This window comes from Macrobrachium nipponense, chromosome 10 (assembly GCF_015104395.2).
Source record: "Macrobrachium nipponense isolate FS-2020 chromosome 10, ASM1510439v2, whole genome shotgun sequence".
Classification (NCBI taxonomy): Eukaryota; Metazoa; Arthropoda; class Malacostraca; order Decapoda; family Palaemonidae; genus Macrobrachium; species Macrobrachium nipponense.
The window spans coordinates 74,953,857-74,977,988 of NC_087204.1; the positions used below are offsets into that span (position 1 = coordinate 74,953,857).

General features: G+C 41.7%; 1 protein-coding gene across 1 annotated transcript in view; it reads right to left on the reverse strand.

Moving 5' to 3' along the window:
* The window catches only part of LOC135224007 (protein KRI1 homolog), a 314,387-nt gene extending 300,917 nt beyond the window's left edge, over positions 1 to 13,470 (reverse strand). Inside the window, exon 1 of the mRNA XM_064262932.1 lies at positions 13,330 to 13,470. Within this exon, the coding sequence (XP_064119002.1) occupies positions 13,330 to 13,436 (107 nt within the window). The 5' untranslated portion in view covers positions 13,437 to 13,470. The remainder of the gene's footprint in view (positions 1 to 13,329) is intronic.
* Between the last annotated feature and the right edge of the window lie 10,662 nt (positions 13,471 to 24,132).

The window sequence follows — 24,132 nt, forward strand, 5'->3', positions numbered from 1 at the left end:
TCTTATGTATTGGACATAAGCGTTCATTGACGTAGTCTACAAGTCTATTTCTTGTACGAGTCTGCGAATGACGAATGAGAGCTCTTCCGAATCTTGTCAATAAGAGCTTATTCGCTTACGTAATATCAAGTTAATGAGATGTTTGTCAATGAGAACTAACCCATTTACGGGACAAAGAGATATTTTGTCAATGATGGGATACCACTTACTTGACAAAAACGATAGTATATTTGTCAATGGGGGAAAGTCACTGAATTGACAAAACGTAATCCAGGAAGTCGAGCATTTAATTTTTCCGATTCCCGTCTCAAACGAGGAAGGGGCAAGAATCCTGTTAAGAGACTGGGCTTACGGCAGGTAGAACGACGATGTTCAATTCGGCAGCGTAGTCCCGACTAGAAACTAACAAAATCTATCATCTGAAAAACCGTTTCAGATGGGCTAAATAGCTTGCAAAATTATCCTGGGAAGAGGAAGAAACTCTCCAACCAGCTTCCTCTCCCGTATCACAACTAATGCCTGCTAAAGCTTAAAATTTATTGGCAGTATGGCAAAGGAAGTCCTGTCTTGCGCTTTCCTGAAGAGCGTCCTTTTGATGAGTGCCTTTGCAAGAATCCTACTGAACGTTGCCGAGAGTCCTGACGTGCAGGACATCGAGCCTTACATAACCCGTAACTGCCTTATCGCAAAGTCTTGACTGCGGTAGTGGCAACTTAAATTTATTGGCAGAATGGCAAAGGTTGCGGTAGAGCAAACGAGATCTTCCCTTGAGCTTTCCTTAACTCCATCCACCTATGCGAAAAGCAATATTAATTGACAGAGACCTCTTGAATTCACGAAACCCGATGTCTTGCTGGGTTTCGAAGAAGAAGTTGTCTGTTCATTTTAAGCTTCCTCCGAAGCACTGCCTACTTCACATTCTTTGCAGGTGAGGTAGAAGGTATCACCGAAGGTAGAGGTAAAAATATGTTATTGTTAGTATACAATAAGGTTTTGTACATACTTACCTGGCAGATATATACTTAGCTATACGTCTCTGACGTCACGACAGAATTCAAAACTCGCGGCACACGCGACAGGTAGGTCAGGTGATCTACTTACCCGCCGCTGGGTGGCGGATGTAAGAACCAATCTCCCTTTCCAGCCAGAATTTTTCCTTCCACCGGTCTCCTGAGGGGAGGCTGGGCGGGCCATCAATCGTATATATCTGCCAGGTAAGTATGTACAAAACCTTATTGTATACTAACAATAACATTTTTGTACATGAACTTTCTGTCAGATATATACTTAGCTGATTGACACCCTTGGTGGAGGGAAAGAGACAGCAATATAAATATGGAAAAAAGGGGAAAACAACACTAGTTGTAGGATGTAAAAACAACCTTGGTTCTTACCTGTTTAGGCAGAAGACTTCGTAGTTACTGTCTATGAGTCTGCGTTGCCTTAAGAGCTTCAGCGAGGGCGTGACCTACAGCTGACAGACTCTTTGGGTCTATCAAAGGGATTTGGTTGTCCGCTTACTTGATAGAATCCGAGCAGGATCTGTCAACGGGGATTCGCCCACTTATATGAAACAGAAACCTAACCACTATCATTGCAAGGAGCTCAAACATACACCGATCACCTAACCAATCTAATCATTGTTAGCACTACGAAATGAAAAACATGCCTACCCGCATGTTCTTTCAAACAACCAAAAACTTACAACCTAACAAGGGGAAAAAATATATTACTACTAAGGATATGTCTCAGCTCCCTGCCCCAGCACCGAATCCGCCGATACGTACGGGCCTAACCCGAAGCACTTTTCATACGTAATTTTGACGTCTCTCAGATAGTGGTTTGCAAAGACTGAGTTGCAACGCCAGAATGTTGCCTTCATAATATTACTCAGGGATATGTTTTTGTTAAAAGTCAATGACGTGGCAATAGCTCTTACATCATGAGCTTTGACCTTAAGAACTTTGTATTGACTTTCCTCACATATCGCATGCGCTTCTTTCACCAGGCTTCTGATAAAGAAAGAAAGCGCATTCTTCGAAAGTGTCCTCCTTGGATCTCTTACAGAGCACCAAAGGTTGACATCATTGCCCTTAAGTTTTTTCTTTCTCTGTAGATAGAATTTCAAACTTCTTACTGGGCAAAGAGACCTCTCTGCTTCCTCGCCTACTAATGCAGACAATCCTTGTACTTCAAAGCTCCTAGGCCAAGGATTTGAGGGTTCTCGTTCTTGCTAAGAACGAAGGAAGGAATGACAGATAGCTGCATCTCCTCTGAAACCCACATTTCCTTCTAGTGCATGGAGTTCACTAACCCTTTTTGCGGAAGCCAATGCCATGAGGAAAATTGTCTTCTTCGTGAGGTCTCTAAACGATGCAGACTGAGGCGGTTCGAACTTATTGGACCTCAGGTAAGTAGCACTACATCCAGATTCCAACTCGGAACCCCTGGAGAAACCTTCTTGGATGTTCAAACGATCTTATTAGATCATGAAGGTCCTTATCTTCTGAAATGTTTAAGTTTCTGTGCCTAAACACTGCAGATAGCATGCTACGATAGCCTTTAATGGTTGATACCGCCAATCCACTTTCTTCCCTAAGGAAAAGTAAGAAGTCTGCTATTTGTGTCACAGAGGTACTGGAAGAGGAAAAGTGATGGTTCCTACACCATCGCCGAAAGACGTCCCACTTCGATTGGTAGACTCTAAGGGTAGAAGGCCTTCTTGCTGCTGCGATAGCCGTTGCAACTCTTGCCGAAAAGCCTCTCGTTCTGACCAAACTTTTGACAGTCTGAAGCCAGTCAGATTTTAGAGCGGGGAGGAGGTTTTGGCTGAACCTACCCCTCGAAGTGGGGTTGTCTGAGCAGATCGATCCTCTGTGGTAATGTTCTCGGAAGATCTACTAACCATTCCAGTACCTCTGTGAACCATACTTGTGCGGGCCAGAACGGGGCTACCAGCGTCATCCTTGCTGCCCTCCGATTCTGCAAATTTCTTTAGAGTCTCTCCCAGTATCTTGAATGGAGGAAAAGCATACGTGTCTAGACCCTTCCAATCTAGTAGGAACGCGTCTATCGACACTGCCCTCGGGTGTCCGATATCGGAGAGCAGTAGTTGGCTAATCCTCATATTCTTGGCTGTGGCGAAGAGGTCTATATGAGGTTTGCCCCAAAGCTTCCACAGGTCCTGGCAAACATCTTCGTGCAGAGTCCACTCTGCCGGCAGGACTTGATCTTTCCTGCTTAGGAGGTCTGCTCTGACGTTCTTTTCTCCCTGTACGAACCTGGTAAGGAGACAAATCTTCTTTTTTCTGCCCAAAGCAGAAGTTCTTTTGCTGTCTCGTACAGGGGGAGAAAGAGTGAGACCCCCTTGCTTCCTGATGTAAGCCAGGGCCGTGGTGTTGTCCGAGTTGATCTGAACTGTTGAAGTCTAGGACGTGGGGCTCGAAAGCTTTCAAAGCTAGCCAAACCGCCCATCAGCCTCCTTCTGTTGATGTGCCAGGTCACCTGTTCCTTGTTCCAAGTGCCTGACACTTCTCTTGAGCCGAGCGTCGCTCCCCAACCTGTTTCCGAGGCGTCGGAATACAACACTTGGTTGGGGTTCGGAATGTGAAGGGACATCCCTTCTGCAAACTTGAGAGGGTTGGCCCACCAAGAGAGGTCCTTCTTGATTTCCTTTGAAATCTCGAAGGAGAACTCTAGGTTTTGTGAACGACACCTCCAGTTTCGATGGAGAAAGAACTGGAGAGGTCTGAGGTGCAACCTTCCTAGAGAAAGGATTGCTCCAACGAGGAGAGTGTCCCAACAAAACTCATCCACTCCCTCGCTGTGCATACTTCTTTCTCTAGGAAGGCTTTGACTTTCTCTGACCCCTCTGGCTATCCGTTCTGGAGACGGAAAAGCCCGAAAAAATCCAGAGAAGCCATCCGAAATCCCCAGATATACACGATCTTGACTGGGGATCAACTGAGACTTTTGAAAGTTCACCAAAAGTCCCAGAGAACTTGCCATGAAAAGGGTCTTTTGTAGGTCCTCCAAACATCTTTCCTGAGACTTGGCTCTGATCAGCCAGTCGTCCAAGTAAAGGGACACTCTGACTCCCTCCAAATGTAGCCATCTTGCTACATTTTTCATTAGGCCTGTAAAGACCTGAGGGGCTGTTGAAAGGCCGAAGCACAAGGCCCTGAACTGGAATATCCTTCCTCCCATCATGAACCTGAGGTATTTCCTTGACGAAGGATGGATAGGCACATGGAAGTAAGCGTCCTGAAGATCTAGGGACACCATCCAGTCCCCTGGCCGAGGGCCGCCAACACTGAGGATGTCGTCTCCATGTGCGAACTTCCTCCTTTCTACAAAGAAATTCAGGGCGCTTACATCCAGAACCGGTCTCCATCCTCCTGAGGCTTTTGGAACTAGAAAAAGGCGGTTGTAAAAGCCCGCTGAGCAAGGGTCGCTCACTAGCTCTATAGCCTCTTTCTCGAACATTTGTTCCACTGCTTGTGTTAAAGCAAGGCTCATGATGGGATCCCTGTACCTGGCCACCAACTCCCTCGGAGTCGTTGTCAACGGTGGTCTTTCCGTAAAAGGAATCAGATATCCTTTCTTATTATAAGAGAGGGACCAGTTGTCCGCTCCTCTCTTTGTCAGGCTTCCGAGAATCTTAGAAGTCTGGCACCTACTGGTGTTTGGAGGACTACTTCCCTACTTCTTAGCTCTGACAGAGCGTGAGAAGGACTCTACCTCTCTTGAAAGTTTCCTATACCACTACGAGGTAGAGGCCCTCTAGAAGGGGGGGACCCCTCGAAAGGGATCCTGTCTAGCTGGAGTCTCCTTCTAGTCTTCGTCTGGAAGGAGGTCTTAGGCTTCCGAGCCGACTGTGCGAGCATGTCCTGAGTCGCCTTCGCAGAGATAGATCCTGAGATGTCCTGGATTATCTTCTTTGGAAAAAGCAGAGGCGAGAGCTGCGAATACAGGAGAGAGGCTCTTTGGGCATGCGAAACAGACTTCGTCAAAGAAAAGAGCAGAAGACTGATCTCTTCTTAAGGATCCCTGCTCCAAAGAGGGAGGCTATTTCGCTCGATCCATCTCTAACTGCTTTGTCAATGCACGTTAGAACACTGTTTAGATCTTCTGGCGAAATAGCATCCGGGTTCTGAGTCTTTCTTAGGCCAAGACCCCCAAAGACCAGTCAAGGAAGTTGAAGACTTCCAAGACTCTAAACATCCCTTCAGCAGGTGGTCAAGCTCGTTCATAGCCCAGGTCGTTTTAGCCGACAAAAGAGCCGAGCGTCGTGCTGCATCCACCAGAGAAGAGGTCCGCATCCGCCGATGAAGGAAGACCCAGACCTAAGGGTTCTCCAGACTCGTACCAAAATCCGAGTCTGCCCGTAAGCTTGGAAGGAGGAAAGAAAAAACACCAGTTTTCCCTTTCTCTTCCAATTAGAAAGCAGCCAATCACCAACACCTCTCAAAGCCTTCTTCATTGAGATGGTTGGCTTCATCCTCACACAAGAGGAAACTTTCGTCTTCTTCGAAGTCGAGAATAAAGAGAGAGGAGACGGAGGAGCGACGGGAGTAAGGGAGTCTCCAAACTCTTGAAGAAGTAGATCTGTAAGGATCTTGTAGGACGAAACTGACGAGTCCTTCACCAAATCCTCTTCTGAAGGTTCAACTTCATCCACTGAAGAACCCTCCGCTTCTTTACGAGTGCAGTTAGCCTTCTCTAAAGAAATGCGCCTGTCCAGAGAGTGTCTAGTAGTAGACTGGCGCCTATCAGGGGAAGCCAAAGTTTCTGGAGAGCTCCTCTCGAATGAGTCCTTCCTACTCTGATGAGTTGCTTGCTCTTTGCTCCTTAATCCTACTCCTAGAATTCCGGGCTTCCAAGGGAGCGCCTGCTAGGAGAGGAGAGCCTACTATGCTCAAGGCGCTTCTCAGGCTCCATGCGCCATGTTCAAAGGAGAGCGGCTGCCAGGCGAGCTGCGCCTACCATGAGGCGAACGCCTACTAGGCTCTTGGCGCCTACTTACAGGAGAGCGAAGGTCTGGAGAAGGTCGCTTACTAGGAGACCGGCGTCTACCATGCTCCACAAACTTCGCACCCGACTTGTGTGTCTCTTCAAAAGGTAGTCTCCCAGAAGAGACATATCTTTCAGGCTCTACGCGCCTGTCCTGAATCGAGCGGCTAAAAGTAGAGCCGCGCTTATCAGGAGAAAAGCGCCTATCAGGAGAAAAGCGCCTATCCTCCGCACCATGCTTGGGAGCGGGAGAGCGTCTACTTGGTGAGTAGCGCCTACTAGGCTCAAGGCGCCTAACATAAGGCGAGATCCTGTCTCTAGACGAATCCATCAAAGAGTAGGCTCTCTTATCCGGGAGGGGAATGAAGGATCTTCGTAAAAGAGCGCGAGGACGAGGCTGTACGCCTGTCTTTAGACGAACGCCTACTAGTCGCTAGATCCCTTCCTACTGGAGAGATGTAGTCACCAGGAGAAAGCTTCTTGGGCGATTGATGCCTGGAAGACGACAAGCCTGCTGAGGGAAGAGCGCCTCCTTCCATCCGCTGATAAAGGAGAGAGAACCGACTCTGACTGAGACGGTAAGACAGGTGAAGGAATCCTAGACTTCTTGGACAGGGAGAGAGACGTCTTTCCGACGCGTTCCTCCTGCCAAGGAGCCCGCCAGTGCCGAAATCTGCGCTTGCAGTCCCGCAAGAATTCGAGCTGGAGATCTTGTAAAATCCTCCACCGGAGAAGAGGCTCGAAGCCTACTATGAGGCGAGAACTCCTGCTCCCTCCTGGGTTTCTTGATCTCTACTTCCGGCTCTTCTGGAAAAACTTCCGGGCTGGAAGGAAAAGGAGGCCAGGCGCCTTCCAGGCTCTCTTCAGCGGTGTCGTGAAGAATCCGAGGCGCTCCATCCTCTTCTAGGTGAAGGTGAGGAAGACGAAGAGAAGCATTGGCGCAATACCTCTCTTCGCGCGAACAAGGGCAGCCTGGGTACGAGCATCAGGATCTACCGAGGGGACGCCTGATCGGTGGGAGTCTCCACCTAACTTCCTGCGGCTTTTGACTTTCCTCCTCCACTGGGGACTGGGAGTCTGGAAGAGGTCTAGGCCTGGAAGCATTAAGGAGCCGATCAGACGCACCCTCCACTGCACTGGGGTCACTGCACAATTCACCTTCACTACTCTTACCTTGCAACGAACGGATCTTCTTTTCCATGCTAAGGATCGTGGCTCTCATGGTTGCCACTTCCGTAGTCGTATCCTTAGGTTCGATGCAGGGCGCAGGAGCTGAAACTGGAGAAGGTTCTAATGCTACAACAGGATTTTCTTCTAACTCGCTAATATGAGACTTACTAGAACTCCTAGAAGAAGCCTTTCTCACCCTGTCTTTCTCTAACTTCCTCAAGTAGGAAGAAAGAGCCTTCCATTCACCCTCATCCAACTTCTCACTCATTACACGGGTTATCAAAAGAACATTCTTTACCTCTACATTTAAAGCAAACTGTGTGAGGATCTACCGTAGCTTTCGGTAGTCTCACCTTGCATTCATCCATAGCGCACACTCTAAACATAGAAGATTTCTTAACCTCTAACTCAGACATCTCGAAATCAAAGAAAAATCCAAATCAATATCCAAAAACAATCCACAAATGCGTATGCCAAGCCAACAAGATCAGGTACTTCACGAAAGTCAGTCCAAATAAATCCACGGCAACGAGAAATGAATAAAGCTGTCAGGAGGTAACAACCACAGGTGTAGTCGTCACCGGCGACAGAAAAATTCTGGCTGGAAAGGGAGATTGGTTCTTACATTCCGCCACCCAAGCGGCGGGGGTAACGGTAGATCACCTGACCTACCTGTCGCGTGTGCCGCGAGTTTTGAATTCTGTCGTGACGTCAGAGACGTATAGCTAAGTATATATCTGACAGGAAAGTTCATGTACAAAATCTTTAGGCCCATATCTGAAACAAGAGCTTGAAGAGTTCAACAGAAACGTTCAGCCAGGCGACACACCTGGCGTGCGCTGGTGCACCTCGGGGCGTCCACTGGCGCGCCGCATCGGCGTCCACTGGAGCGCGCTCGGCGTCCACTGGCGCGCGCTTGGCCTGCACCCGCGCGCGCCTGGAGTCCATCCGAGCGTCCAGGGCGTCCGCTCTCAAAAGGTTCCTGCTACTATGACTTCTTTTACATATTTCTCGGTGGAAAGACGGACACGAGTTCAGGCGACGTTCGCCTTCTTACTTCTCACTGAAACGCATAACGAGAGAGAGAGAGAGGACGTGAAGCGTCCTCTTCTATAAAGCTTCTATTTAGAGGGCGCGAGTCCTTCCGAAAGCTCCAACCCCTGCATGGGGAGGACGCTTCGGAGGACGAGAAGCAATCTTTCAGGATTCGTGCACGCGCACGCACTTTGGCAGTCTGGGGATTTTCATCAGAAACTGCCGAAGGCACGCCAGATCGGTGGGGGTTCCTTGTAACCCTCCTTAGGCTTTCGACATGCTCCCTCCCCAGGTCCTGGGAGTCAAGCACCCTCCACTACACAAGGGGTATCACTGCACTTCTGCACTTCACTTTTACTCTCTAAAGCAAGCACTTTCGATTCTAAGTTACGAATCGAAAGAGTATCAGAGAAAGGGCAACTCCTCCACAGACACTGCTTAGGGCCCGAAGGCAACACTGCAGGGTTAGGAGTAACAATTACAGAAGTAGCACTTCACAGCAATGAAGGAGAGCGAGCACCTCTCGTAGACATATTCATAGCCCGTAGGCCATACTACAGGGTTAGGCAAAATAAAGTCTACAGGAAGGTTAGCAGGTTCACTACCCTGACTTTTGTTACTGATTAATTGCGTACATACGAATCATACGTCTTCCTTACGGAATTAGACATGTTTACTGATTAATTGCGTACATACGAATCATACGTCTTCCTTACGGAATAGACAAAGTCTCACACTCCTTCCATGACAAATCTCAACAAAGAAGCAAGACCCATACCCCTCGTGCATACCAAGTGCGGATCTACCGAAGCTTTCGGTAGCCACACCCTATCTTTGCAGACAACCCCGTCTGAAACTAGCCTAACTAGATTCAGATATTTTATGCAAAAATGAATCAAATTCAAATCAATTTAAGATAGCGTATGCCTAGCCACAAATCCCACAAATCCAAGTAAATAAATGAAAAGACAATTAGGATACTTAGCGGCAATGAAGTTTCCAAAATCCTAAGACGGAGGTACTGAAAACAGGTGTTTTCAGCACCGGCGACAGAAAAATTATGAATAGAAAATGGGAATGGTTCCTGATACCCGCCTCCCAGCGGCGGGAATGGGTACTAACCACCTGGCCGACCACTGCGTGTGTCGGAAGTTTTTAAAATTCTGTCGGACTTCAGAAAATACAGCTATATATATATCTGCCAGGTAAGTTTCATGAACAAATTATGAAATAGATAGAAACCATTATCCGTTCTATCAGGATATAAACGATGAAATATCATTACCATAAAAGAATAGTTATTAGGTATTATAATTACTATGTGTTTGGGAACCTAATATAAAGGTTGCTAACCTAACCTAACCTAGTAGGCAGTGTTACCTGGCTAGGGGCGAAGCCTTAACGGTTACCATACTAGGGGGAACAACCGACTGGACTAGCGGATCCAGTTTCCACCACATATGAAGCCACCCTCCGAAAAAGTACTTTAACACGTCCTGACACCGGAGATGGGCACCAGTCGTGAGTTGCTGGTGGTGAGAGCAAGAGCTTGAGACCTCTACTATCCTTTTGAAGTAAGTATTTTCTTTAAAATTAGAAATTAAGGTCATATTTTTAGATTAAACAGAGGTTAATGAAAGTCTAGCCATACGCAGTGCACACATATCTCCATGACGCTTTCGAAATTTTTACTTATAACACCAACAATATAGAAGATTGATGCCATCTCGATGTTCGCGGAGCCACTTGAGTCAATAAACTTTCCATTCCATGTGCTAAATCCGCACACCACCTGTACCCATAGACGCTGGGGCACTTTCTTCACAAAAATCGTAAACAATGACTTCCAACCACAACTTATCCAAGGAAACTACGATTTTTTGGTAGAAGAAGAAGAAGAAGCGTGCACTAGGTAATTATTTAAATAAATAATTAAACAGCAGTATAAGGTAATGAATTGCATAAATTTTTTACATATTCATGATTATTAATTTGAAAATATTAGTTTTTGAAAAAGTAACTAGATTCCTGATTCAAATATCAACAGTTTTGCTGCAAACGGTACCTACAGCATTCTTCACGCTCTTCTATTTTTTATCAGTGTTGCCAATTGGTATGTGTTTACCCTCCAAACCAGGGAAATAAGTGAAATTAGCATATCTATTTGTAGCATACATACATATTAGAGCAATTTTATCATTATTGCATTACTGTGTGAAGCTCCACTAGATTGGCAACGATGAGTCATTTTGCCGTCTGCTCGTATCTACTTTGGAAATATCTGTAATTTTTCGTAGTTAATGTGGTTGCAAAAAAGGGATAATAGACATGAATTAAATAAACATTTTGAAGTAACAAAGTAAAGTTAAACTAAATAATGAGTAAAGTAAACAATTAAGGGAATATAGCTTTGCACCTCATAAACCGTGTACTCGTGTGCTGCCCGAACTGTGTCTGTGGAGTGAGCGCTTAGGACCCAGGAACCGCAACGTAGTTCAAGTGCAATTTAAGAGTGAATTAACACCAAAACATGTATAATTACAATCAAATAAGCACTGTGAAGTTTCAGTTGTGATGGCAGTAAGGATAAAACCACCGATTACAAGGTAAGAATGAATTTCAGTTCAAACCATGAGCCTGGGAATAAGAAGTTTCATATTCTCACTTATATAGGCAACAAAATGTTCTTTTACTGCACTGATTACAACTGCAATCTTGAGTAAGATCAATAAACATTACATACGAGGGTTGTCCATACAATAAGATTCCCAAAGAGTTTTCACAATGAAAAACATGTTTATTGGCATTGAATAATACATTTTTGGAATGCTTAGACTTCCTATTTTTCGACATAATCGCCGCTGAGATCAAAGCATTTTTGCATGCGGTGTACCATCTTATTTATGCTTGAATCGTAGAACTCTCCTGCCGCACCGCGAAGGTAGCTTAATATCTCTTCTTTCAGCTCCTCTCCCGTTCTGAAATGCATCCCACCCAGGTGCTTCTTCAATTCAGGGAAGAGATGGCATACCCTAAATGGTCTGTCCAAATTTTTTCAATGTAAGTCTTACTATCAACAGGGATCATCTAGCAGAGATCCCGAACCGTCACCCTTCGATCTTTCAGCATTGTTTCTTCCACTTTGGCAATCATTTCGCCCGAAACCGATGGGCGTCCAGAATGCTATTCATTATGGACGTCTGTATGTCTGTCTTTGAATTCTCTGCATCATTTGTGCACGTGTTGTACGCTCATACACTTTTCTCCGTAGACTTCACACAGGTGGGAATGAATGTCCAACAGCGCAGTGTTTTTTGCACACAAAAAATGAATCACAGAGCGTAATTTGCACCTGGCAGGAGAAGCGAGTAGGAGCTCTATATCTAGTCTGGCAAGCCAAGATTGAACGTTGCAGACAGCTCGCCAAGGGGGGACTGGGTGAGGGGGAACCAGTGATGCTGGATCCAGTGTAACAGCGTTCCTCGCAACTGCAGCTCCGTGGAAACCTTATTTTACGGATCACCATAGTATATACACTAACATTGTTCAAATGAGTGGTGGGAAGGCTGGGAAAGATGGTGGCTCCACTGCGCTTACGAACGGCACCTCATGCGGGTGCTGCCATATTGGATTTCAAAATTGCCTTGAAAATACATTTTACGAAGACCTCACATGCTTATTTCAGTTCGTATGGTGCTTTCATATATCACATTATGTTGACTAAACTTCAATCTTTTGAATGGTATACTTAAAGATGTAATTGTATTCTTGTTTCACCAATTAAATATCAAGTGAATTAGGCTGATCCACGCGATAATGATGGATCCACTGCGGTGTTTCCCCCTAACCTAACCTGGTTGTTTGTTTGTATGGTGTTTTTACGTTGCATGGAGCCAGTGGTTATTCAGCAACGGAACCAACGGCTTTACGTGACTTCCGAACCACGTCGAGAGTGAACTTCTATCACCAGAAATACACATCTCTCACTACTCAATGGAATGGCCGAGAATCGAACCCGCGACCACTGAGGTGAGAAGCAAACACCAAACCAACCACGCCACTGAGGCGCTCTAACCTGGTTGGACGTATTACCTGGCCTTAAAGGAATTACCCTGGTGTATGTTTGTCTGGCCTAAGGTTAGGCTATTAGGTAATAGCCTGGAGCGGCTACAGTTTTGTGGGCCAGTCTTACCTCCGACCAATTTTCATGTCCAAACCTACCACTAGCTGGTAGATGGCAGTAAGCCCGGACAAGAAAATCAGCGGAAGAACACAACCAAAATGGCAGCAAAACCAAAACAACAAACAATGTAGCGTCGAAAGCTTAATAGAAACGGGAAAGGGGGACCCTCTTGGGAAACTGGGGTATTTGGGTGGGGGGAAACGGATACGAGTGGCGGCGATCGCTGAAAGATTAATACAAGCGGCATAGGGGAACACTGTTGGTGAACCAGGGTTTTTGGGTAGGGGGAAATGGATACTGGTAGTGACCTAACCCAATGAACCCACCTAACCTGACTTAGGGTGCTGTGCCCTGACCTAGCCAGGGGGCTTTGACCCCTGGACCTAACCAAACAAACCAACCTAACCTGACTTAGGGCACGTGCCCTAACCTGGCCAGGGGACTTTGCCACCCTGGACCCCCCAGTATAGTAAAAATGATGTGACCTAACCAAACGAACCAACCTAACCTGACTTACGGTGCGTACCCTAACTTGCCCGGGGGACGAAGGTAACAGAGGTTGTGACCTAACCAGACGAACCACACTAACCTGACTTAGGTAAGGCACAAAACTGTCTTCCTCTTTCACGAGGCTTATTGTTCCCTCTTTGCAGTGTTCACATTGACCACTAAAATCGCCTAAAAGGTCTTCCAGGTCGAAGGGACTAGGTACCTACTAACCTAGGCTAGGTAGTAGTACCTAGGCTACCTACCTACCTACTATAGCTACTAAGTAGTAGGCTAGTACTAACCTGTGTGGATGGATTTGGTTGTTGTACGGCCCTGGAAATTGCCCCGTGAAACTGGCCAACAAAACTGTAAACAACCCCATACGGAGTTTAGCCTAGGAATGGTTGCCAAATTATCGTTACGCAGCAGGGAAATACTACCTTATTGGTGACAATAGAATTATTCCTGGTATTCCATCGCGGGATCTTCTCTCATGTGCGACATTGACGATTGAAAGTACTAGTAGTAGTAGTAGAATTGAACACATATGTAAAGGCCTCTCCGTTTACTTATTTAACAGAAGAGTGTACTCAAATTGACTGGGTGCACAATACATATAAATATAAAATTTTCTGTTTCTAAATGTAGATTAAATAAAAATGATTCGTCGTTTTTATTAAAGAAGACATCTGATATTTAATTGCTTGCTTATAACCTTACCTGGATCCTTTTTATGTTCAGTTACTTACTGTTAGTGTGAGTTCACGAGTGTGATGGTTGTATAACCCTTTTTCCAGATCAGGAAAGAATAAGCAGGTTTCAGGAAAGAAATAGGATGTAAGATTCTGATATTGATTTGTTAAAATATTTAATGCCAGGAGCCAATGAGATGATGTCACTTCTTTTAATTAAGTCTTGTAGATAAAGCACTTGATAGAGTTGGCCCCTGTGATGAGATTTTAAGGGATCATTCACAAGCAGGCCCATACCGAAGGGGGGTGGGGTCGAACGACCCCCCCAAAAACAAAAAAAAACTTCTGGAAGTCCATATTTTCTGTGATTATCCTTTTCACTGAACTGTACTTATAAAGTAAGTGATAATTATTGTTTTTGTTAAGTCAAAAGTATATAACATAACAACAAAAAAGTAATAGGCATGTTAACGTTAACATAATAAATAGATGAATCAATAAAACTGAAGAGATATTCTTGATTTTCAGTGCAAGCTTTCAACATTATAAGTGAAATTCTGTTAACCAGTCAGTACTTTGAATAACATCTAATCGAGTAGAAGGACATAGACCGCATACCAAATTTTACTTTTTAATATAACTAAAATAACATTTTCAAATATTTCATCTTGTATATACCTATATATGCAATATAATTTATAGAAGAAAAGGTCCAGTTTTGAGAAAAAGACTCCCCCCATAAAAAAAAACTCTGAGACCCCCCATAAAAAAAAACTCTTAAGTACTACGGGCCTGAGAAGTGTATAAATATTATCCAAATTTGCATGAAGGCAATCTTAAAAAAAAAATTATGGCGAACAAATATTGATTGATCCATTTGAAGTTAGCAATGTTGGAATTCTATCACTATTTCTTCCGGCAATAAATTTTCTCGTGCAAATAGGTGTTCAAATAGAGGGACGTATAAACTCTACACATTTGAAGACTCGCATCCTGTCTCATTTTCCAGACATGCAGATTTTCAAAGATGACAGACATGTCATTCTTACCTTTGACAAAGATCTTGCAGCGGTTCTCAAAAAAGTTATGGTTCAAGACTTTGACAATGAAGCCATGATTCTAAAGCAAGCAGCAAACATCATCCGCAGAGACATTTTGAAAAGAAGCATTGTGAAAGCATTTCATGATCAGAACTGTGGACACTGATGTAGTAGTGTTAGCTATAGCATTATTTCTTCCAATTCATGCAAGTGAACTGTGGATCAGCTTTGGGGTTGGGGACAACTTCAGATATATCTCTGTACACACCATAGCTGGTTCTCGAGGTCCAAAGCGTCGGGCTCTGCCTATGTTTCATGCCTTCAGCGGGTGTGATAATATATCCACCTTTGCTGGTAAAGGGAAGAAATCTTATTGGGAGACTTGGCAAATATGTGAAAGTGTATTGAGGTGTTTGCAGACCTTGGGAATGTACCAACACTGGAGAGAGTTGACCAGTACAATGCAAACCTTGAGCGATTTGTTGCTCTGCTTTATGACAAAACAAGCACTGCCACATCAGCTGATGAAGCGAGAAAAGATCTCTTCACCAGGAGAGGCAGGTCCATTGATCTCATACCCCCAACTTCTGCTGCTCTCTACCAGCATGTCAGAAGAGCATCTTATCAAGCGGGTCATGTTTAGGGACAATCACTTCTTCCCATTCCTGTGTTACCTTCTCTTGTCGAATGTGGTCGGACGAAAGAGCCTGGGAATGCATGGAAACCCTATTGGTCAGATCTGCCTCAAGCATCAGTTTCCTGTATGAAATTCCTGAAATGTGGATGTGTCAAAGGCTGCAGAGGAAGATACAAGTGTGTGAAAGCACAACTAGCATGTACGGCTCTGTGCAAATGCGGGGGGGATTGTGACAGTGTGTGATTAGACTGTGTGCATGAATTAGTCATTACAGTACTGTACTAGCAATTCATGATTAGAAGGATGAGATCTATTTTTGTATTAAGTTAATAAAACACTCTTCATATTGAGTTAATAAAACACTATACTTATCTTTGACATTCAAATACATACTTTACTTTGCGCTAAATTACAGAACAAATATGATTGCAGCCGGTTTTATATTTTAAGGCAATTTCTGTAACAAAAAGGCCCTTTTCTCCTTAAATATTTATTTGATGTGCTTACATTTGCTTTCAATGTTTAGAACATCCTTGAAAATATAGGTTTAGACTCCAAAATTGTGACTTTACAATGAAAATCCTTCGAATAGCAGCATTTTCCTATTGGAAAGATATCATATGGGTCTCTATCACATTTCAAAAGGTAGTACATCTCAAGCTAACTTTGTGCAAAATTTGGTGCTTTTAACCAAATTTGAACGATGTTTACCGAAAACGGCTGGACTAAAAGGTTTATTGTAGAAATAAATGCGGATAGTATTTGGAAAGAGAAGATTGTATGATATGCATAAGTGCTGCCTTCTGAGAAATAAAACTGGCACTGGAATGTTTGGTCAGAGAAATTAAGAGGTAGCGTAAAGCAGGACTTTTAGTTAACCAGCAACAACCAACCAAAGTAGTTGTTATGGATTCATAAAAAAACACAAGAAGCGTTACCAGAGAACCCAGTTGTAACTTTAACCGTAGAGTGATAAATGTGGAAAAGAATTTTACAATTTTACTTATGTGGGTTCGGTTGTTACAGTTAGGACGGGTCGACTGGATGCAATTTCTTAAACAAGATTAACTAATCAGGAAGGCAGTGGGGATGTTTAAATCATTATATGGAATAATAATTTACTGTCAGTAAACAATAAAATTATGGTTAAAATGTATGGTTAGACAGGAACAGGTAAATTGGACACAATTCACGGTACTGCTCAGGTGTGGGAGTTGGTGGTGTTTCAAAATAAATTCTTAAAAAGGCTATATACGTGTCATGAGAATGCTGTCAAATACAGGTTAAGGTAATTAACTGCCTTGTGGTACTATTCCTCTTAGGAAATCTGAAATAATTCTAGAGCGCCATCTTCAAAGCCTATCGGTTTTAAGCCTTGTATAATAAGTTCATGTACTATATTAAACGTTTGCCTATCATTACTTACGTATAGATATCTCAGGCCGTTAAAAAAAAATCACGCGGCACGTACAGTGATGCTCAAATCTGATGTGACACGATTCTTTTTGTATCATACAGATTTTCAGACTCATCGTGACGTTGCCAAGCAATGTTAAACTTTTCTTATTTTATTTCTAATCTCATACATGTCGAAAAGTTTTTAAATTTACCTCGGTACATGTTGTAACTAATTGTTCAGTTCGAAAGCTTTTTGTAGTCTTAAAAATTATACACGGACACTTAACACTTTGTATTATTGTGGACCCTTTAGAACAAAATAATAACAATAATAAAAACTTTTCCCGGATTACTCGCCAGTGTTGCGAGCAAAATACCGTTAATAGTTTCTTTCTTTCTACTGCCAAACTTAGGAATTCTCTTCCTGCTCTTTTTTCTAAGACTCGTCTTTCTCTTTCTCAAAGGCTTCAGGCAAGGATCGAGGTATTAGTACCTCTATAGTTTCAGGTCTCTCGCTTCCTTCATAGTATATAGACCCACTCGTCTCCCGTAACTTTTGTTTTGCGTTATTTTTTTTTATTCGTTATTTTTTTTTTATTCGTGCCTATCCCATTTTTTTCGGTCCCTTAAAACTCCACTTTCTCAGTTCATAGTTTTTCTGTCATAAGATTTCGAAACAGGAAACAAGTCGACCAGGACTATAAGCATTTCTTAGAACGAATCCTTGAACTTTACGCTGCGGTTGATGTTGCTTTAAAAAAAAAATGCTCACGGAAATACATACTTAAATTCATAGATGGCGTTTCACGAAATCGTTCGCCGGCATCTCGCATATATACCTTGTTGGTAAACATTATAAGCTCCAACCATGGCGGCTAATTGAAATGGAACTTGAATATGTGAGCCTCCAATTTTTCTACCAATAATGACAACAAACTGCAAACTTTAATAGTACGGTGTGTTATGGTTGTATACTAGGCCTAAGGAACGTCACACAAGCAAATTTTCTGGTTTTAGATAATAATAATAATAATGGAGAAACAAATCCACAATTATTTATGGGTTCATATATTTAAAAATAAATATACGTAGTACTACCCATAAATAACTGTGGATTTGTTTATCCATTTACATGCAGATTAGTGGTTTGGATTACATGACCTATCAAAGGCACGCTTGAAGCAATGTGAATTCACATAATGACAAGAGCAACGTGCGCGAATTTCGTTAAGCCAAACACGTGGCATTTATTCCATCATTTAAAACTTCTGCTCAGTCTTGGAAACCACCATCCAGCATCATATCTTCAGCAGTAGTTGGTCAACTTTTTCCTTTGTCATAACTGACAACGGGGGAAGAGGATAACTGCGGGCCTTGATGGGACGAAAGGAACTTTAATTGGAGGTATCCTTCGTGACACGATGACTTACGATCGTAAATTTGTTTCTTTGACCACTGCCGACGTATTCGTACATGGACAAAGTCGAGGGATTGTGTTTGACTACTCATAGCTTATATAAATAATCTATCATTTATTATGCGTTTAGTGAAGGCTCAACCGTCGCACGGAGAAACTTGAATTAATATTATGTACCTTTCAATCAGATCTTAGGAAGTCAAGCTTGGTAATGAAATACACGAAAGAACATAAATGTAATTTGAACAGACCTCATCATTTTGTACATCCAAGAAATCCGCTTTACGTCAACCGGACTTTAAAAAAAAAAAAAAAAAAAAAAAAAAAAAAAAAAAAAAAAAAAAAAAAAAAAAAAAAAAGCGAGATGCCGGCGAACGACTTCCCCATGAGCACCCACCACCACTAGCAAAGGAAACCTGTTTATTCATTTCACTGCACGTCTTCGAAGATAGATGCTTTTTTTTTTATGTATGATTTTATATACGCGTATATTATATTTAGTGGTATTGAAGTCTCATTTACATGACCATCTGAGATTTTGAGAATAACAAAACGTCCGGAAAAGGCTCTAATGACTTTTTACCTTTCCACAACAGATAAAGAATGAAAAAACTTCAGACATTACTTTCCTTTGAAGTTAGTTTAGGAAAAGAAGGTATATACTACGCGATCATCCTTAGCTGTCTTCTCAGCAGTTCATTCTTGTCTGCTATTTATTTACCGATATATGAGCCTCTTGTCTGATGGAAGCTGTTGGTTGTGTAAAAGCTTTTGTACACAGGGTTCATCTTTAATTCAGCCATTAACCAGAGAGTAGCTTCGTTGCACCGATTATGATTTTTTATTTCTTTGGTGTTACGGTTAAGTGAAACAACTTATTCGTGAATGCATAATGTACACACTTACATGTGTATTAAATATACAGATATATGTTGTCCTGAGAATAAGGAATCATTATTTGAAAACGATTTCAAAATCCTTTCAAATAAAGTAAAATTATTATTATATGTGAACGATGCACTCATAAATCAAGTGAAGGCAACCAGTCTTCATGTTAATGGGGAAGCATTATTTCTCAGAGAGAGAGAGAGAGAGAGAGAGAGAGAGAGAGAGAGAGAGAGAGAGAGAGAGAGAGGTCACACTAGGAGTCCCCAATTCATCCCTTTCCATACTGGCCGGATTTCTTTTTGAAGTATGCTTGTGTTCATATTTCTTTTACATGTGTTAATTAGTGTTCCTGTAGATTTTAAATTCAAATAGAATGTAAATTCTGAGTCTTCGGAGGAAAGGGGCACAGCCACTACCTTAAAAGGAATTCGCAAAATTATGGCCAATACTGAGCATACATTCCTATGGAACAAGCCAAGAGCCATTTATCTTGGTTAACAAGCTTTCCCAGAAGTGAATCCTCAAATGGGGAAAACGGGCGGAACAAAGAAGACGGGGTGGCTAAGATATATGAATAAACAAATAAATTAGGGTTTAAAGGAATAAACAAATAAATACGGGTTAAAGGAAATTAAATCATCCCAGACCGGTTAACTGGGCGTTCGAGCTGATTGGGTGTGACCTTGATCGGAGCTGCCATTTCAAACTGCGCCCCAGTCAACATCCATAGACTGAACCACAACTCCTTACATTACTCTCTCTCTCTCTCTCTCTTAACCACAAAGTCTTGGGGTCATAATTTTCTGTCTGTAGTGCACAAGTTCGTTTCTGAATAAGGAAGGAACTTAATCAGTTTATCCTCCTCCTCGTCTCTCTCCACAAAGGCATGACAGTGGCAGCCAGCCGTAGTTACACTGGAATATCCCATTGTGAAAATGGGGAAACCCAGGCGGTTTCCCGTTTCAGTGACCGGTACCTCTTAGATGGGAAGTTTTGAACTTCACAAATATTTGCCCTTCGTAGCTCTCAGGATGAATCAGTAGAGCCGAGATTCTAGGTTCACCAACATAAATGGCCCTATGCATTACCATACTTATCTGAGAGATTTGCTTGTAAGGCGTGTTGTCCAGGTTGTTTACACATGGATGATGGTCGTTTCGACCCTCTATATCTATGGGTTCGACACGCAATACAGGCAAATGCAAATCTCAAACAAGTACGTTAATGTAACGGACCCTAACTTTAGGTTGTAAAGAGTTGTACTGTGCATCATTCAAATGAAGATTAATTATCATCACGCTAACGATTAACTGTGCGATAAAATGATTGTATTTAACTCTATGTACCAGAATAAATTCTTTTCTGAATTTGCCTTCATTCATAACATGCTGTAATCAACGCCAGAGTAACGGGGCTATGAGTTATGGTCCGCTACATAATAATGAAGGAATTAGAATTTGCTTAGTTCAGGGAGTACTACTTGTAGTTGTTTGTGCGTTAGGTAGGAGGGGGTGAGGGAAAGCTGGGAACCCCTGCAACAAGGTACTTTAACTACGTCATTGGTTATCATGGTATGGTAATTTTTTATGAGCTGTTTTCATTGTTGATTATTTAGTTATTCACTTTTTATTCGATGCCGTTGAGAGAGGTAACCCGATGTTCTTATACACCATCTACCCAAAGATAAATAATAATAATAATAATAATAATAATATTAATAATAATAATAGCAAGAGTCCTGCTTCCGTATTAAACATGAGAGGTTGGGAGAATCAGGGAAGAGGAGAATTCCGAAGTCTGGCAATGGAAACAGCCTCAAACTAGACATTTGTTATCTATTCTTGTTGAAAGTCTTTGGCCTATGTAAATAAGATGATCAGCTTCTGTTACGTGATATAAGAAAGTATTACATGTCATAGTAACAGGCATTTTTTCCAAGACCTATTTTACTTGTGATTTAATAATAACCAATTTAATAAACCTGTAAAGAAGAATCCGAATTTTTCTCAAGTCGACAATAGGTGAAAAATAAAAACATTTTACTTTATTCATTAATTCGAATCCTACATTATTGTACCATTGCAACTCGGCAATTACAAATGGATTTAAAATTCCTCGATACAAAACATCTACGAATAACGATATCATTACACTCAAACGTCATAAATTTTTAAAATCTACAGATCTTTTAAAAGTTTAAAGAACTTTACCACAAGGTCCGTGAGTTGCGGCGAAGGCGTTTCTGTATCTGACCATTTCCTCCCTTCTGATTCTAATACACGTTGGGTATCCGAAGGAAAATTGCCGGAAATTTTCCCTCCGGTTGGGATGGTTCGGTTCAAAGATGGCGTAGGACTATCGTAGCCTATACCCTTAAGGGCTAAATCAACAAACATGTTATTCTAAGAGAAGGTCCAGCAAGATCAGTTTTTTTTATCAGTTTTTATTATTCAATTTCAACAAATACATGCACTGAAAGGCGGACTCGCGCCAACGGGCAAATGAATTCAACACTGAAACAATTGCTCACGAGGCCCCAGCAATGCACACAAAGACAATAAAAAACTAAAATAACTCGACATCGTCCTCACTCAAAAAGTTACAGTTGCACATGAATCTTACTTCTGAATCATCAGAATACATTTTGACTGAAAATCAACTAAGCCAAACCTCGGGTGGTAAAAATTCCAGGTGATTCAAGTTGAACACTATAAAAAAAAACCGATTTTGGCTTACCGAAAATTAGGCAAGTCTACGTTTGGTGGTGCCTTTGGAAGAAAAGAGGCAGACCGCCCCTCTGCAGGCATAGCTGTCAACTCGTATTCTACTCCAGTAATCTATATTAGTCAATTCGCCCAAATTATATCTTTAAGTGTCACAAGGAGAGTCCCTTCAATATCCACAACACAGCCTGTGCAGTCAAACTGAAAGAAAAGAATTTACAGATAAATGAGAACCACACACACTGCTTCTGCTTCCCATATCTGCTTGCGAAGGATTGTCGGGAAAAAACGGATCCGGATTTTTCGTGACAAAAATCGTTAATATACTCGACCCGAATTATAAAATAACTTGATAAAATACATAACATTCCTTCCCTCCTTCTCAGTAACTATGACCGTTTTGTTAACAGATATCAAACGAACAGGTATGGGGAAGAGACCAGGAAGGACATGGCTCCCAAATCAGGACCGATCATAGCAAGAAGTGTGTGCAAATGTAAATCCATTGTAAAGTTACTGACGCAGGTTAAATGACTTCAGAAAAACAGACGAAGGTAGAAAATTCCGCCTTTCTTGAAGAAAATAGTGATAGGGGCATAGGCGTAACTAGGAGGCTATTAATGTGGGGGGGGGCATGGGGGCACAGATGAATATGGGGGTACCGGGCATGAACAAATTATAATACTCATTCTTTTTTCTTTTTTAAGTCATAAGGAAAGATATTAAGGTTGTTTTAAAATATTTAAGTCTATCAATTTGTGAATCACGTTTTTATATAACCCAAACTTGCTCTAATATTTTTTCAATAAAAATTATGAACCTCTGACCATATGTAAATCCAAATTAGATATTATATGTAATGGTTTGGTAATAAAATAAAACCCCTTGATAATTAAGAGAATCAAAATGAACACTTGCTTATTGTAAAAAAGAAAAAAATATATATATATTGGACTTAATCATCTGATATAGCTATCTATGATACGCTTAAACAGTGAGATCAAAAGAAATTAAGACATTTGATTGCTACAATCAATGACTTCAGTTAAAGTATATAATAAGATTCCATTACAATTGGTTACTTGATTATTGAACTTAATAATTTAATTAATAGTATTAACAACAGAATGACCACTGATAACGTTCGGAAAATGAATACGTATACTCCTGAGATGAAGAATGAAAACTGATTTATTTCCTACAGTTAATATAGTAAAACTCCACTTACCTTCGTATAAAAAAACAGCCAAACTACTTGATATACAAAGCTTTAACATTAATAATAATAATAATAATAATAATAATAATAATAAATAATAATAATAATAAGCTTAGGCGTATCTACAAGCTTCATGAACTCAGAATGGTGGGAGGAGGTATCTTAGGGGCACCACTTTCAAATCTTTATCTGATCCGACATTAGTAAACTAGTAATTTCATGTAAACGCTTATTTTTCTATTTTTTCCTAGTAAAATAAACTGATATAACGTGACGATAAGCTATTTTCTATCAGGGCCAACTATCCGAGAATTTTCCATGAATAACTTCTGGCTTGAAGTTCGAAGACGGTTCATAACTCCAACAAAACTGGAGGACTTTGCGATTCCATGCAAGTTTCAAAAACAATTACGTATGCATTAAAACTTTTGTATTACACCAATGCTGATAAAAAAAACCATAAATGATTAAATTGGTAATCAGCAAAGCCAACTGTGTAGATTTCATACTTATTAAATGGGAAGTGGAAGCTCTGAAATCAGTTACTGTACTTGTAAGTTTACATATGACGCTTTCACCATTTTCCTGACAGGGTATACAGTCATTTTGATTGCTTACAAATATATGAAACCGTTATAGTCAACGTTTTGCATGATTTGTCTGAATTTGTTCGGAGCCTCCAGATGAAGAGGGTAGCGAGCTCTTTCAGAAAATTTCAAAGGATAATAGCTTTTCATTCGTATAATTTCAGAAGTATTTTTCGCTGTCAAAGCAACGGACATTCTGCAAACGTAAATTATATTAGAGTATTAAAACAATTCGAAACATGCCACATATCCCTTTATGAGAGGCTGGTACGTATCACTAAAAAATCATGAGCCCCTTACTTCGGATAGCCATGACCTTTACTACAAAAAATGACGTACTGCTGCCCCAAACGCCTACACACTGAACGCGACTCTTAGCCGAGCTGGAAAGTGGAAACGTTCCTACTCACGACTTGCAAGGTAACCAAGGTATGGAACAAGCATATATTGATCAATATTTTAAGACACGATTCTATAATATACCGACTATGCTTTATTAAAAATGAAAAATAAATAAGTCAGATGATATGTCTTTTTCTTAAATCGTAATATTTTCGAAAAAGGAGATGCATTGTTGATAACATCGACGCTCAGTAATGCACTAAATGGCAACATTTTCAGGCTTGTCTTCCAATAAGTACA